The sequence below is a fragment of the Pipistrellus kuhlii genome, unplaced genomic scaffold (assembly GCF_014108245.1).
Source record: "Pipistrellus kuhlii isolate mPipKuh1 unplaced genomic scaffold, mPipKuh1.p scaffold_m20_p_3, whole genome shotgun sequence".
Lineage (NCBI taxonomy): Eukaryota > Metazoa > Chordata > Mammalia > Chiroptera > Vespertilionidae > Pipistrellus > Pipistrellus kuhlii.
Window position 1 is genome coordinate 45,115,604 of NW_023425529.1, and position 12,931 is coordinate 45,128,534.

Below are 12,931 nucleotides of genomic sequence, written 5' to 3' on the forward strand. Positions count from 1 at the left end.
AGCAGGAGGGGAGGGCCCCTGCTGAGGACAGGAAGGGAGGAGTCCGTGGGGTGGGGGCATCCTAGAGGAGCCAGTGTTCCTGAAGGGCAGGGACCCAGTACCTGGCAGGGCAAAAGGCTGAATCCAACAGCTCAGGGAAGGGGGGAAGGGGATGAAGAGGACACAATGTGGGGTCAGGCAAGGGTTTCCTGTAAGCTGAGCAGGAAGGTAGAGTGTAAGGTGCAGCAGCATGAGGCAAAGGAGGAGATGGGTCTGACTGGTTTAACCCAGTGGATGGAGCGTCTGCCTGTGGACTGAAGGGTCCCAGGTTTGATTCCCGTCAAGGACATGTGTTGTGGTTGCGAGCACATCTCCAGTAGGGGGTGTTCAGGAGGCAGCTGATCGATGTTTCTCTTTCCTGGATGTTTCTAACTCTCTATCCCTCTCCCTTACTCTCTGTAAAAAATTTAAAAAAAATAAAAAAATAAAAAATTACATATATATATATATATATATATATTAAAAAAAAAAAAAAAAGGAGGAGGAGATGGAGAACAGAGAAGAGGAGAGTACAGATGTGCAACCAGGGACAATGGCATTTAGAGACCCAGGGCTGAGCCAGAGGCGTCAGGGCAGTAGCTGAGTTGGCAGGTCTGGGGCACTGCCTGAGCCCTGGGAGCTGCCTGCACAGTCTCCAGACTCAGCCTCAGTCACACTTCCTGTGAAATGAATGGTGCTACTGGAGTCTCTTAAATCCCCTCCAGCTCTGACCTAGAAGATGGATGTCTTTGCGGGGAGATGACAGATGGCCTGTTAAAACGGGAAGAGGGCAGGAGGGGCCCGTGTGTGTCCAGGACGTTGGCAGAGGCCAGGGCAGCGGTTGGGGCCGCGCCGCGCTCACCGATGCGCACAGACTGGGTGACCTCCTGCAGCCGCACCAGCAGCGCGTGCCCTAGCTGGCGCACGAACTCCAGGTCGTCCTTCATGGAGTAGCTCAGGTCCATCAGGTAGTACAGGTCCACAGGGTACCCCTCGGCGCGGAGGAAGCGGACCTGCAGCTGCTGGGGCTCCCCTGGGGACAGGGCAGTGGGGGTCAGCGGGGCACGGTCAGATCCACCCGGACCTGTGCCCCTGCCCGGCCCCAGCTCACTCACCGGGGCGCAGCGTGACCCGCACCCGCTGCGGCGCCAGCTGAATGGCCCCCTCGCCGCCTCGGGAGCCCTGGCTGAGCGGCTGGTCCTGCAGCACCTCCTGCTGGCCGCGGGGCTCCTCCAGCTCCCCTGGGGGGCAGCCCCGAGCCAGCAGCTCCTCCCGCGAGGCGCAGCGCCGCTCCTCCGCCTCCCCGGACGCTGTGAAGTTCTGTACCGAAAGGGTAGATGGGTCAGGACCTTAATCCACCCTCACCCCCACCCCATCATCCCTAGGCCTGCTCCCAGCCTGAACTACAGCCACTTCTAACCCCTCCTCTCTCAGTCCACTCCTTGAGCCCCTCTGATTCCCTCCCCTCCGCTTCCTTCCACAGCCGTCCTTGAACCCCGGGCCTTTCTTCCTTGTCAGAGCCCACTTCCTCCCTTATCTCGACTCCCCCCTTCCCCAGCCACCTACCCTTCCCCTCCCGCCGGGCCGCAGACTTCCTGTTCAGAATCTCTGGGGCCTCACTTCCACCAGAAAAGGAGGAGCCCTGCCTGCCAATCCAGCCTGTCCTGCTTGCTCAGACGGAATGGGAAGGGGATCAGGCGGGGACTCACAGTACCAGGAAGGGGAAAGGATAAGGGCAGAAGAGAAGACCCCATTGCCCCAATATGTCTGGTGCCCCTGGGACTGGCTGGGAAGCCACAGAGGAAGGAAATGGTTAAAGTGGCTTCTCAGCTGGCCGGGGTGCCAGTCTCTGGTCTGAGGATTGGAGGAGGCAGGCATACCCCACTGTCTCAAGAGCCCCCACCTGGCACCTCTGCTCTCTGCCACCTGCAGACTGAGTCTTCCGGTCACCTCAGATTCATTGTGTTCCTTTCTCCCGGGCCTGCTCAGCCTCTGTAGCTCTGTCTCCTAGTGAGTTTGCCTTCAATTCTCATCTCATCTAACTCTCCATTTTTCTGTGAGCGTTCTGCCTCACCCCTGTCTCAGGCACCCCTCATGCTCTGCTACTCCATGAGCCCTGCCTCTTTAAGGCATAAACAAAGAACAGCCTAGCCCAGGTGCGGCTCAGTGGTTGAGCATAGACCTACGAACCAGGAGGTCACAGTTCAATTCCCAGTCAGGGCACATACCTGGGTTGTGGGCTTGATCCCCACTGTGTGGGGCATGCAGGAGGCAGCCAATCAATGATTCTTTCTCATCATTGATGTTTCTGTCTCTCTCTCCCTCTCCCTTCTTTTCTTAAATCAATAAATACACACACACACACACACACACACACACACACACACACACACACACATATATATATATATATATATATATATATATATATATATATATATATATAAAACACACAGAGAACAGCCTTATTTGACCAGCCAGAGAGACACCCACGCCCCAGCATACTTTTTGGCCACTGAGGTAATTCACTCACACATTTCACCCAAACCCAAGGTTTCCAACTCCTTCTCATCTACTTCCCCAGTCACAGGCTAATACATACCTAGGAACACGTCTCTGGCACCCTAACACCAACTCAGAGACCCAATCCCTAACACCAACTCAGAGACCCAATCCCTAACACCAATTCAGAGACCCAATCATACACTTTCTGCCATGGATTATCCCCCATTGTAATAGTATTTGAGATAGGGCCTCTGGGAAGAAATTAGGGTTAGATGAGGTTATGAGAGTAGAACACTCATGATGGGATTAGTGCCCTTATAAGAAGAATCAAGAGCTTGATCTGCAGCACATCTGAAAGCCAGGAAGAGAGCTCTCACCAGAAACCAAATCTGCTGGCAGCTAAGCCTTGGACTTTACAGCCTCCAGAGCTGTGAGAAGTAAATTCCTGTTGTTTAAGCCAGCCAGCCAATGATATTTTGTTATGGCAGCTGACACTTTCTCACATGTGTATATGCACAGTAGGTCCCTCTACCTGTACACAAGCATGAGTCCCATTAGAATATACTTCCTCCAAATTCATAGTCACAAGTCTTGTCCGTGTGTGTGTGTGTTATGATCTCTGAATGCATAATAATCTGACCACTCCGTGTGTGTGTGTGTGTGTGTGTGTGTGTGTGTGTGTGTATTAGAGGCCCAGTGCATTAATTCATGCATGGATGGGGTCCTGCCAGCCTGGCCAGGGGGAGGGGACATGGGCAGTTGGCTGGCCTGCCTGCTGGTTGAACTCCTGACCAAGGTGACAATTTACATATTAGCCTTTTATTATATAGGATATACAGTGAGTGGCCAGATGATTATGCATTCAGAGATCATAATAATCTGGCCACTCAGTATATATATATTATTCATATATACACACACACATACAATAGAGATATAAACTTGCATGCACAGGAATCTTGCATGTGTGTTTATGCATGCACACGCAACCACACACAAAAGTCCTATGTGCACAGACTCAATCACATACAGGACTGCAGAGTGCACCCAGAAAAGTCACACGTGCCCACACATATCCAGGCTGCACATACACCTATACATGGCTCAAAGGCCACAGGCGCATTTTTACCAGTTGCTTGCACCATGCACAGCTTGGATGTGAGAGGATGCACTTCTTGCAGGATGGGGCTGGCTGGCAGGATCCCGGCAGGGACAGATCAGGATCACCCCATTCTGTGGCCTCCCCTGGGGATGAGATCTTCACGTCCAATTCACTCTTACTAGTGCTCAGAATCAGCAGGAAAACAAGAACCATTGACAAAGCCACCATGATCTGAAATTGGATATAAAGGGAGACATGTCAGTCATTAGGGAGGACCACCCTAAGTTCTCAGTCCTCTAAACTTCGCCTGTGGTTGTCACTCTCAGAGCTCTACCCCAACTATTTATCTCCCCTCATAGTTTCACTTCCCTGTGTGGATTCAGCAGTTTCTTCAAAATGGCAAGAAGAAGCAAGTACTAGGTCATGACCCATCTCTCCTGTGTGCAGACTTCAAGAGACCAAGGTGGGCCCTAGCCAGTTTGGCTCAGTGAATAGAATGTCAGCCTGCAGACTGAAGGGTCCCAGGGTTGATTCTAGTCAAGGGCATATGCCCGGGTTGCAGGCTAGATACCCATTAGGGGGGCATGAAAGAGGCAGCCAATCAATGATTCTCATCACTGATTTTCTCTCTCTCTCCTTCCCTCTCTGAAATCAATAAAAAAAATATATTTATAGCCGAAACTGGTTTGGCTCAGTGGATAGAGTGTCGGCCTGCGGACTGAAGGGTCCCAGGTCCGATTCAGGTCAAGGACATGTACCTTGGTTGCCGGCGCATCCCCAGTGAGGGATGTGCAGGGAGTCAACTGGTCGATGTTTCTCTCTTATCAATTTTTCTAGCTCTCTATCCCTCTCCCTTCCTCTCTGTAAAAAATCAATAAAACATATTTTTTTAAAAGAGGCCAGGGTGGGCAAAATGGCTAGTTTGGGGACTTGGCCTAAAGGCACTAAGGTCTACATACAGGTCTGTTCACCAAAATTCCAAGTCATAGTGGAAATAGAACCAAAAGGGGGAAGCAGACCAGCTTCTGGTCCTGCCTCAGTCACTCATTGGCTGTGTGGCAGGTCAGACTTGCTCTCTGGGCCTCATTCCACATCTGTAAAGTGAGGGTGTTGAATAATCTGATAGCTCTTATAGCTTTTATAATCTTGGATTCTATATAAGGGACAAGTGCAAGAGGCTGTAAATAGGGGGGCGGGCGGGGAGTCAGGGAGTGGAATGATAAGAAATAAAGCTGGAGCAAATGAGGGAATATGTGTAAGGCACTAAGGTTAGCTGTATTTGTTGAACATGGTAGCGAGAGGAATAAAGATTAGATCATAAGAACTTTCTGGAGGTCTGGGATAGCACAGGAAGGAAGGGCAAGGAGTGATAAAATATTTCTATGCTTTGCACAAAGGAAACCTAGTGGAGAAAAAGCCTGAAAGCCTGGCCAGCATGGCTCAGTGGTTGAACATAGACCTATGAACCAGAAGTCAGGGCACATGCCCCAATAGCGGGCTCAATCCCCAATAGGGAATATACGCTCTCTCATCATTGATGTTTCTAGCTCTCTCTCCAACTCCCTTCTCCAATTCAATAAAGATATTTAAGAAAGAAAGAAAAAGAGAGAGAGCGAGATAGAGAGAGCCTGAAGGCAGGGTAATTTCTAGAATGACCTCTAGGGAATACCAGATAAATTTCTGATTTTAAAAAACATATTAATGAAAATTTTGAATGGGCAACCCATTACCATGCTTCAAAAATAAAAAATAGCCGAGACCGGTTTGGCTCAATGGATAGAGCATCGGCTTGGGGACTTAAGGGTCCCGGGTTCAATTCCGGTCAAGGGCATGTACCTTGGTTGCGGGCATATCCCCAGTGGGGGGTGTGCAAGAGGCAGCTGATCGATGACTCTCTCTCATCGATGTTTCTAACTCTCTGTCTCTCTCCCTTCCTCTCTGTACAGAATCAATAAAATATATTTAAAAAATAAAAATAAAAAATAAAAATAAAAATCTCTAGCCAGTTTGTCTCGGTAGATTGAATGTCAGCCTGCAGACTGAAGAGTCCTGGGTTCCATTCCTGCAATGGCACATGCCCGGGTTGCTGGCTCAATACCCAGTAGGAGACAGCTAATCAATGATTCTCTCTCATCCTTGATATTTCTCTCTCCCTCTCCCTTCCTCTCTGAAATCAATAAAAATATATGTTTTTAAAAAATCCCATTGGCCTTCTTTTTTCTTTTTCTACATAAACAGAAAAGCTAATTCTAAAATTCTTATGGAATTGCATGAATAGCCAAGACAATCTTGAAAAAGAACAAAGTCGGAGGACTCACCCTTCCCTTAGGTCAGTGTAGTGCTGACATAAGGACAGGCTCATACTGGGAGAAACTGGGAGAAGTCTGGCCACAGGGAAACTTGAGGGCGGCTTTCTCTCAGTGGTGCTTGCAGCGATTACCCAGGACACTGAGACCCAGGGCCTCTAGGGCAGAGCTGATGGGAAGCCATGGCTGTTTGCTCTGCCCTGAAACTTTGCTTCATCCAAACAGAGCGCAAAGGCTTTTGTATATGAATAGCCTGTTCCTTTGAATTCTAAACTTACCTAACAAACTACAGCTGAGTCATAGAGACCCAGAACACCCAAAAGAAGGCCTAAGGGCCCATATCAGCTTGCATTTCTTCACAGCTGGGCCTCATCTGGGCACCTTCAAAACCCATACAAAGAAGAGGAATCTGCACATCTCTCCATAGCTCCTGCTGGGTGGCCTCAGGCAGAGATTAAATTAGCACATCATTGGAAATCCAAGAGCCAGTGTACCCAGAGGTCAGAGTGGGACCATCTAGATTACAACTCCTCAAATCCATAAGGGACACACCCAGGGGGCAGACTCAGTGAGCACCAAAGTCCCACTGAAGCAAGTCTTGCCTCATAAGTGTCTCCAGCACAGAAGTTATCCCATCGTAGACACAGCTGATCTCACAGTCAGTTGGCCTGGAGGTCAATTTCTCCCAGTGTACCAACAGCAATCAAGGCTTACCTACAACAAGACTGTGCACACAGTCCACAAGGAGTGCACCAAGAGTGTCCACCTCAGGTAACTGGGGAGGCTGAGCCACTGGGCCCTATAGGACACCTAGCACACAAAGTCACTCTATCAACACAGAGAAGCAGCCAAAATATGGAGATAAACAGGTCACAAATGAAAGAAGTGGAGGAAAGCAAATCACTGGATATAGAGTTCAAAACCACAATAAGGTTTTTTCAAGAATTTTCTAGAAAAGGCCAATAAATTTAGCAAGATCCTCAAGGATATGAAAAAGGACCAACTAGAAATTAAGCATACACTGACTGAAATAAAAAAAAAATAATATACAGACATCCAACAGTAGACTAGAGGATTGCAAGAATCAAGTCAAATATTTGAAATACAAAGAAGCAAAAACAAACAAACAAACAAACAAAAACACCCAACGGGGGAAAAAAAGAATTAAAAAATATAAAGATAGTGTAAGAAGCCTCTGGGACAACTTCAAGTGTACCAACATCTGAATTATTGGGTTTCCAGAAGAAGAGAGAGAGAGCAAGATACTGAAAACCTATTTGAAGAAATAATGACAAAAAACTTCCCTCACCTGGTGAAAGAAATAGACTTACAAGTACAGGAAGTGCAGAGAACCTCAAACAAAAAAGAATCCAAAAAGGACCACATCAAGACACATCATAATTAAAATGCAAAAGATAAAGAGAGAATATTAAAAGCAGCAAGAGAAAAACAGTTAGTTACCTACAAGGGATTACCCATATGACTGTCAGCTGATTTCTCAACAGAAACTATGCAGGCAAGAGGGGAGTAGCAAGAAATATTCAGAGTAATGTATAGCAAGAACCTACAACCAAGATTACCCAGCAAAGCTGTCATTCAGAATTGAAGGTCAGATAAAGAGCTTCACAGACAAGAAAAAGCTAAACTTAATCACTGCCAAACCAGTATTATATGAAATGCTGAAAAGTGCCGAAACCGGTTTGGCTCAGTGGATAGAGCGTCGGCCTGCGGACTCAAAGGTCCCGGGTTCGATTCCGGTCAAGGGCATGTACCTTGGTTGTGGGCACATTCCCAGTAGGGGGTGTGCAAGAGGCAGCTGATCGATGATTCTCTCTCATCGATGTTTCTAACTCTCTATCCCTCTCTCTTCCTCTCTGTAAAAAATTAATAAAATATATTTAAAAAAAAAAAAAAAAAAAAAAAAAAAAAGAAATGCTGAAAAGTATTCTTTAAGAAGAGGAAGAAGAAGAAAAGGGTAAAGATAAAAATTATGAACAACAAGTACATATCTATCAACAAGTGAATCTAAAAATCAAGTGAATTAAAAATCTTATGAACAGAATAAACTGGTGAATATAATAGAATGGGGCATAAAAAGGGAGTGGACTGACAATTCTCAGGGGGAAAGGGGTATGAGGGTTCGGGAAGAGTCTGGACAAAAATTGTACACTGATGGATAAGGACAGTGGCAGGGCGGGGGGTAAGGGCAGAGGGTGGGGTTCATCTATCAACTAATGAACAGGTAAACAAAACAGGTATACCCCTACAATGAAATATTATTTGGCCATAAAGAGGAATGAAGTACTGACCCTGCTGCAACACTAATGAACCTAGAAAACATTATGCCGAGTGGATAAAATCAGTCACAAGAGACCACGTAATGTGTGATTCCACTTATGTGAAATAGCCTGAGTATGTCCAGCCGGCATACTCAATGGCTGAGCATCGACCTATGAACCAGGCCGGGGCACATGCGGGTTGTGGGCTCAATCTCCAGTGGGGTGCGTGCAGGAGGCAGCTGGTCAATGGTTCCCTCTCATCATTGATGTTTCTAGCTCTTTCTCCCTCTCCCTTCTCCGAAATCAATACAAATATTTTAAAAAGGAAAAGTAGATTAGTGGTTCCCAGGAGTTGGGGAGGAGGGAAGGATGGGGAGTGACTGCTTCATAGACAGTTTTCTTTTGAGGTAAAGAAAAAGTTCTGGAAGTAAATAGTGTTCATGATTGCACATCATTGTGAATGTACTTAATGCCACTGAATCATACACTTAAAAATGTATTTGGTTAAAATGATAGGTTTTATCTGTATTTTACCACCACAAAAAAGATCAAAGTTAAATAAGACACTGGGAAATCTCCCAGTCCTGTCCCCTATCCACCCGCTTCCACACCCACTTTAAATAAATAACTATCATTTATTATTATCATTTGTTGCTTATAATCTTTCTAGAGATTGTTTAATGCATATACAAACTAATGTAAACATACGTAGGGTGTCCCCAAAAATGTATACACACTGACTAATTATAAAGGCAATGTTTATTAAAAAGTACATTTCATTTTCATAATTCAGCTACCAGCTCTTAAAGTATGTGTACATTCCTTGGGGACATTCTGTATATATAGACTCTACAAATGGTAGAATCAAATGATAGGATACACGGTTTTGCATCTTACTTTTTTTTTTCTCTCCTTTAACTACTTTTCTTAGAGATCCTGCTACCCAAGAAAATAAAGAAGTTCCTTGTTTATTTTTACAGGCACATACTTTTTCATTGCATAGATGTCATATTGTAGTTAGTCTCTTATGATGGTTTTTTTAATTGCTTCTAATTGTTCACTATTGTAAGTAGTACTGCAATGAAAATTCATATATGTTCATTTCACATGTGTGCAAGGGAATTTGTGGGATAAATCCCTGGAAGAGAATTTCTAAGGTCAATAAATAGGTGTCATTTGTAATATTGCTGAGTATTGCCAACACAAGTGCCTTAAAGAATGTGCCAGTTGCCGAAACCGGTTTGGCTCAGTGGATAGAGCGTTTGCCTGCGGACTGAAAGGTCCCAGGTTTGATTCCGGGCAAAGGCATGTACCTTGGCTGTGGGCACATCCCCAATGGGGAGTGTGCAGAGGCAGTGGATTGATGTTTCCCTGTCATTGATGTTTCTAGCTCTCTTATCACTCTCCCTTCCTCTCTGTAAAAAATCAATAAAATATATATATTAAAAAAAAAAAAAAAAAAAAAAGAATGTGCCAGTTTACATCCCCACCCGTGGTCTCTGAGGAAGGCCAGCTAACTCTTTGCCATGAAGCCTCTGCCTCCTCCTCAGCCTGGACCTAGACTCACATTCTGATGCTCTGCAGAGTGTGGGGAAGGGTGGGGTGCTGAACCATTGACCACCCTGGCCTGCTCCTCTCCACCTGTGACCTCAGGCGTAGAATGTCTGTGTAACAGAGGCTCCACCCTCCGGAGAGAGGCCAGCCCAGTGTAACCTCAGCCTTGCTTGCTCTGCACGCATGTGGTCAGGTAGACTGGAGATGCTGCAGTACAAAGCCCACTTTTGAGTCATCTCTCATAGGCGGGGCCTCCATGGTACACTGGTTCCCGGAGAGGACAACCCCAGAAACCTCAAGCCCAACTCACCTCCCCTAAAGGGTCCAAAGACTCCCTGGACAGCCCACTCCAATCCCCTTCTCCTAAGTCCCCCTCCTCCTCGTTCTCCCCTCCTTATGGATAGGTGATCTGCCACTTCTCTTGGTCTGCCTCACTCTCCCGTTCCTCTTCCAAAATTTTATTACATTTCCGCTGCTTTTCTCTTCTCCCCTTCTTCACAGATTTTTGGTTTTGCTCCTTTTTCTCTCTGATCCTAACCATAGGATGGTAGAAGCTTCTACTTCACCCCCCTCTTTATACAAGTGGAAACCCGAATCGCAGAGTGGTAAGTGACTTACCCAAGGCCACACAGCGCACCAGAGGGACTGAGACAGGTGCTTGCTTTCCTTCCAACCAGGCATCATCAGTGTGGAAATGAGTGCCCTCCCCCCAAGCAGCCCCAGTGGATCCTACCTAACCCCCTTTCTCTTCCCATGGGGGCAGGGGTCTTCTTTAGTCTCCCTTCTCTCCCTCCATGGTTGTCTCATTTTCCTGGACTCAGTTCTGACTCCAGTACACACCCTCCTGTTCCCTGAGCAGCTGAGAAACAGCAGTGCCCCAATCCATCCTGGTCTTCCCAAGTCAGGCAGAGCTCTGTGCTGTCCCCTCGGAGTCACCAGGAGGAAAGAGAACCGAGCCACTGGGCCACAGTCGCCCAGGAGTGTGGGATCTGTGGCCAGGTGCCCAGAGGGGGCCTGAGCTGAGCACCCCCTACACCCTCTCACCCCCCACCATGAGCGCATGAAGCAGCAGGGAGTACTATTGGGAGAACCTACCTGACGTAATCCTTGGCACATAGTGGGCACTCAAACGGTAGCACTCACACATCCCCTCACCTGTTCCTCCCTCCAGCCCCATTCTGGGGAAACTGATGCCAGAGAGAGAGGTAGGGAGAAGGAGGGCTTGTGGAAGGGAGGAGGGAACAAGACAGGGGATCTTAGGAATGCAGAAAGGAGTTCAGAGCCTTGCTCAAGTTCCAGTGAATCCTGGGAGCCTTCAGGTCAGAACCTCTTCCAGGGATGAGGGAACCAGGTAGGGCTTGGACTAGTCCAGAGGCGGGAGGGCTGGTGCCCTGGTACTCACAGGTGCGAGAGGGCAGCCTTTCCTCCAGGGCAGCGGCAGCCTTTGTGTACTGCTCGGGGAGGCTGCAGAGGAGGAAGTGACACGCCCCGGGGTGGGGAAGACTCTGGGGCGGTGGGGGTGACTGATCTAGAAAGTGGAGCAGATGGGGTAGAACTGGGTCAAGAGAGGTGATGATCTAGGGATCTGTTAGATCACCTAATAGGGGCTGGGTGTATCCTGATCCTCACAGGAGCCTCATGACATAGGTGTGAGTATCCCCCCAGATGTAGAGGCTTAGAGGTAAAAAATGAAAACTGTCCAAGGTCCCGTTGCTAGTAACTGGCTGAGCTGGGATTGCCTCCAGGGTTGATGATCTCTTCACTCCCTTGTATGTACAGGAACGTGATAGGAGGAATATGGAGGCAGTGAGTACTGTAGAGAGGGGGACATTGGTGACTGTGGTTCATTTTGAAAACCCTGTGCCCACTGTATCCTAGTGGGTGCTTGACTCTACCAGCTCTGGAGCCAAACTGCCCCAGGTAAGTTATTGACTCTTCCTGTAGCTATTTCCTCATTTGTCAAGTAGAACTCATAGGGTTGGTTGTTGAGAATGAAATGTGATTAATTCCTATCAATTGTTTAGAAGAGAACCTGGCACATACTAAGGGCTTGAGGAGAGCATCCATGAATGAGAAGTAATGAGGTGAAAAGTGGAGAGGCTTTGAGAAATTCAAGGCCCAGGCAGCTGGGAAGTTGAGAGAGAGGCACAGGGCCAGGCTCAGAAAATGCAACTGGGCCAAGGAGCCCAGACAGTAGTGGAGCCTGGAAAGGGGTGGAAGGGCCTCCTAGGAGAAGCATCCTGAGCAGGAATGGCAGCTGGAGCAAGAGCAAGAATGAAGCCTATGGTCTGGCCAGTGTGGCCCTGTGGTTGAGCATCCACCTATGAACCAGGTTCAGTTCCTGGTTGATTGAGGGTTGCTGGCTCAAACCCCTGTGGGGGGCATGAAGGCAGCTGATCAGTGATTCTCATTATTGATGTTTCTCTCTTCCACCCCCTTCCTCTCTGAAATCAATTTTTTTAATTGTTTTTAAGAATGAAGCCTATAGAAAGACAGGGTTGTGGAAATACTCGCCCCGGCCCACACTTGACCAGAGGGAGCCTTGAGAAGGAACAGAGGCGAGGTCTGTGTTCACAGGTCTGCCTCCTGTATCAGGAGCACTCCTTTGGGACAAGACTCACTGAAGCCACAGCACCTGGCAAAGTGCCCACCTCATAGCAGGTGCTCAGTAGACGGCAGACGGATTGTAGGAGTGCAGCTGCTGGGAGAAGCAACTGGGGAGAAGGGGCTCCTTCTTTGGGTGGGTTTCAACTGGCCTCAGACTATGGGACCTTTTACCCTTCCCCCACAGCCAGAGGTTACCATGGCAACAACCTCTCCTACCCCCACAGGCTCTGTGGTTTCCTCTCTAGAGCTTCTTTCACTTTCTTCTTCTGCTTTTCCCCAGCATTCTCTCTTCCCCTGTTCCCACATCCTCAACCTCCCTCCACACACACAGGTCATTGGTGAAGACAGCCAGGAACAAGGTAGGCAAGGCACTACCTTCCCAGGGAAGAAGGTGGGCCATGGGTGCAGAGAGGTGACGCTGAGGGAGCACAGGGTGCAGAGGCAGAGGCCAAAGGCAGTGGGGCAGATAGGGGCAAGGAGAGGGATTAGGGCAGAAGATAGCAGTGGGGTCATGGAAGCTGAGAGGGGCCCTGGGGTGAAGAATGGGGTCAGAAGAGATA

The 12,931-nt window shown here is 48.0% G+C and overlaps 1 protein-coding gene across 12 annotated transcripts in view; it reads right to left on the reverse strand.

Moving 5' to 3' along the window:
• Positions 1-11,394, reverse strand: part of ITGB7 (integrin subunit beta 7) — a 28,027-nt gene extending 16,633 nt beyond the window's left edge. For 5 of the 12 annotated variants that reach the window (XR_004991386.2, XR_004991385.2, XR_004991384.2 and 2 more), the window contains exons 1-4: positions 11,167-11,392; positions 3,653-3,856; positions 1,134-1,338; positions 881-1,051 (exon numbers count right to left, since the gene is read on the reverse strand). Coding sequence is in view for 9 of the 12 variants with exons in the window: in XM_036457918.2 (XP_036313811.1) it covers positions 881-1,051; positions 1,134-1,338; positions 3,653-3,853 (577 nt within the window). In the remaining 3 variants the exon portion in view is untranslated. Of the gene's footprint in view, positions 1-880; positions 1,052-1,133; positions 1,339-3,652; positions 3,857-11,166 lie in introns of all 12 variants that reach the window. The other 7 variants (XM_036457919.2, XM_036457915.2, XM_036457921.2 and 4 more) reach the window with 5 other exon arrangements.
• Between the last annotated feature and the right edge of the window lie 1,537 nt (positions 11,395-12,931).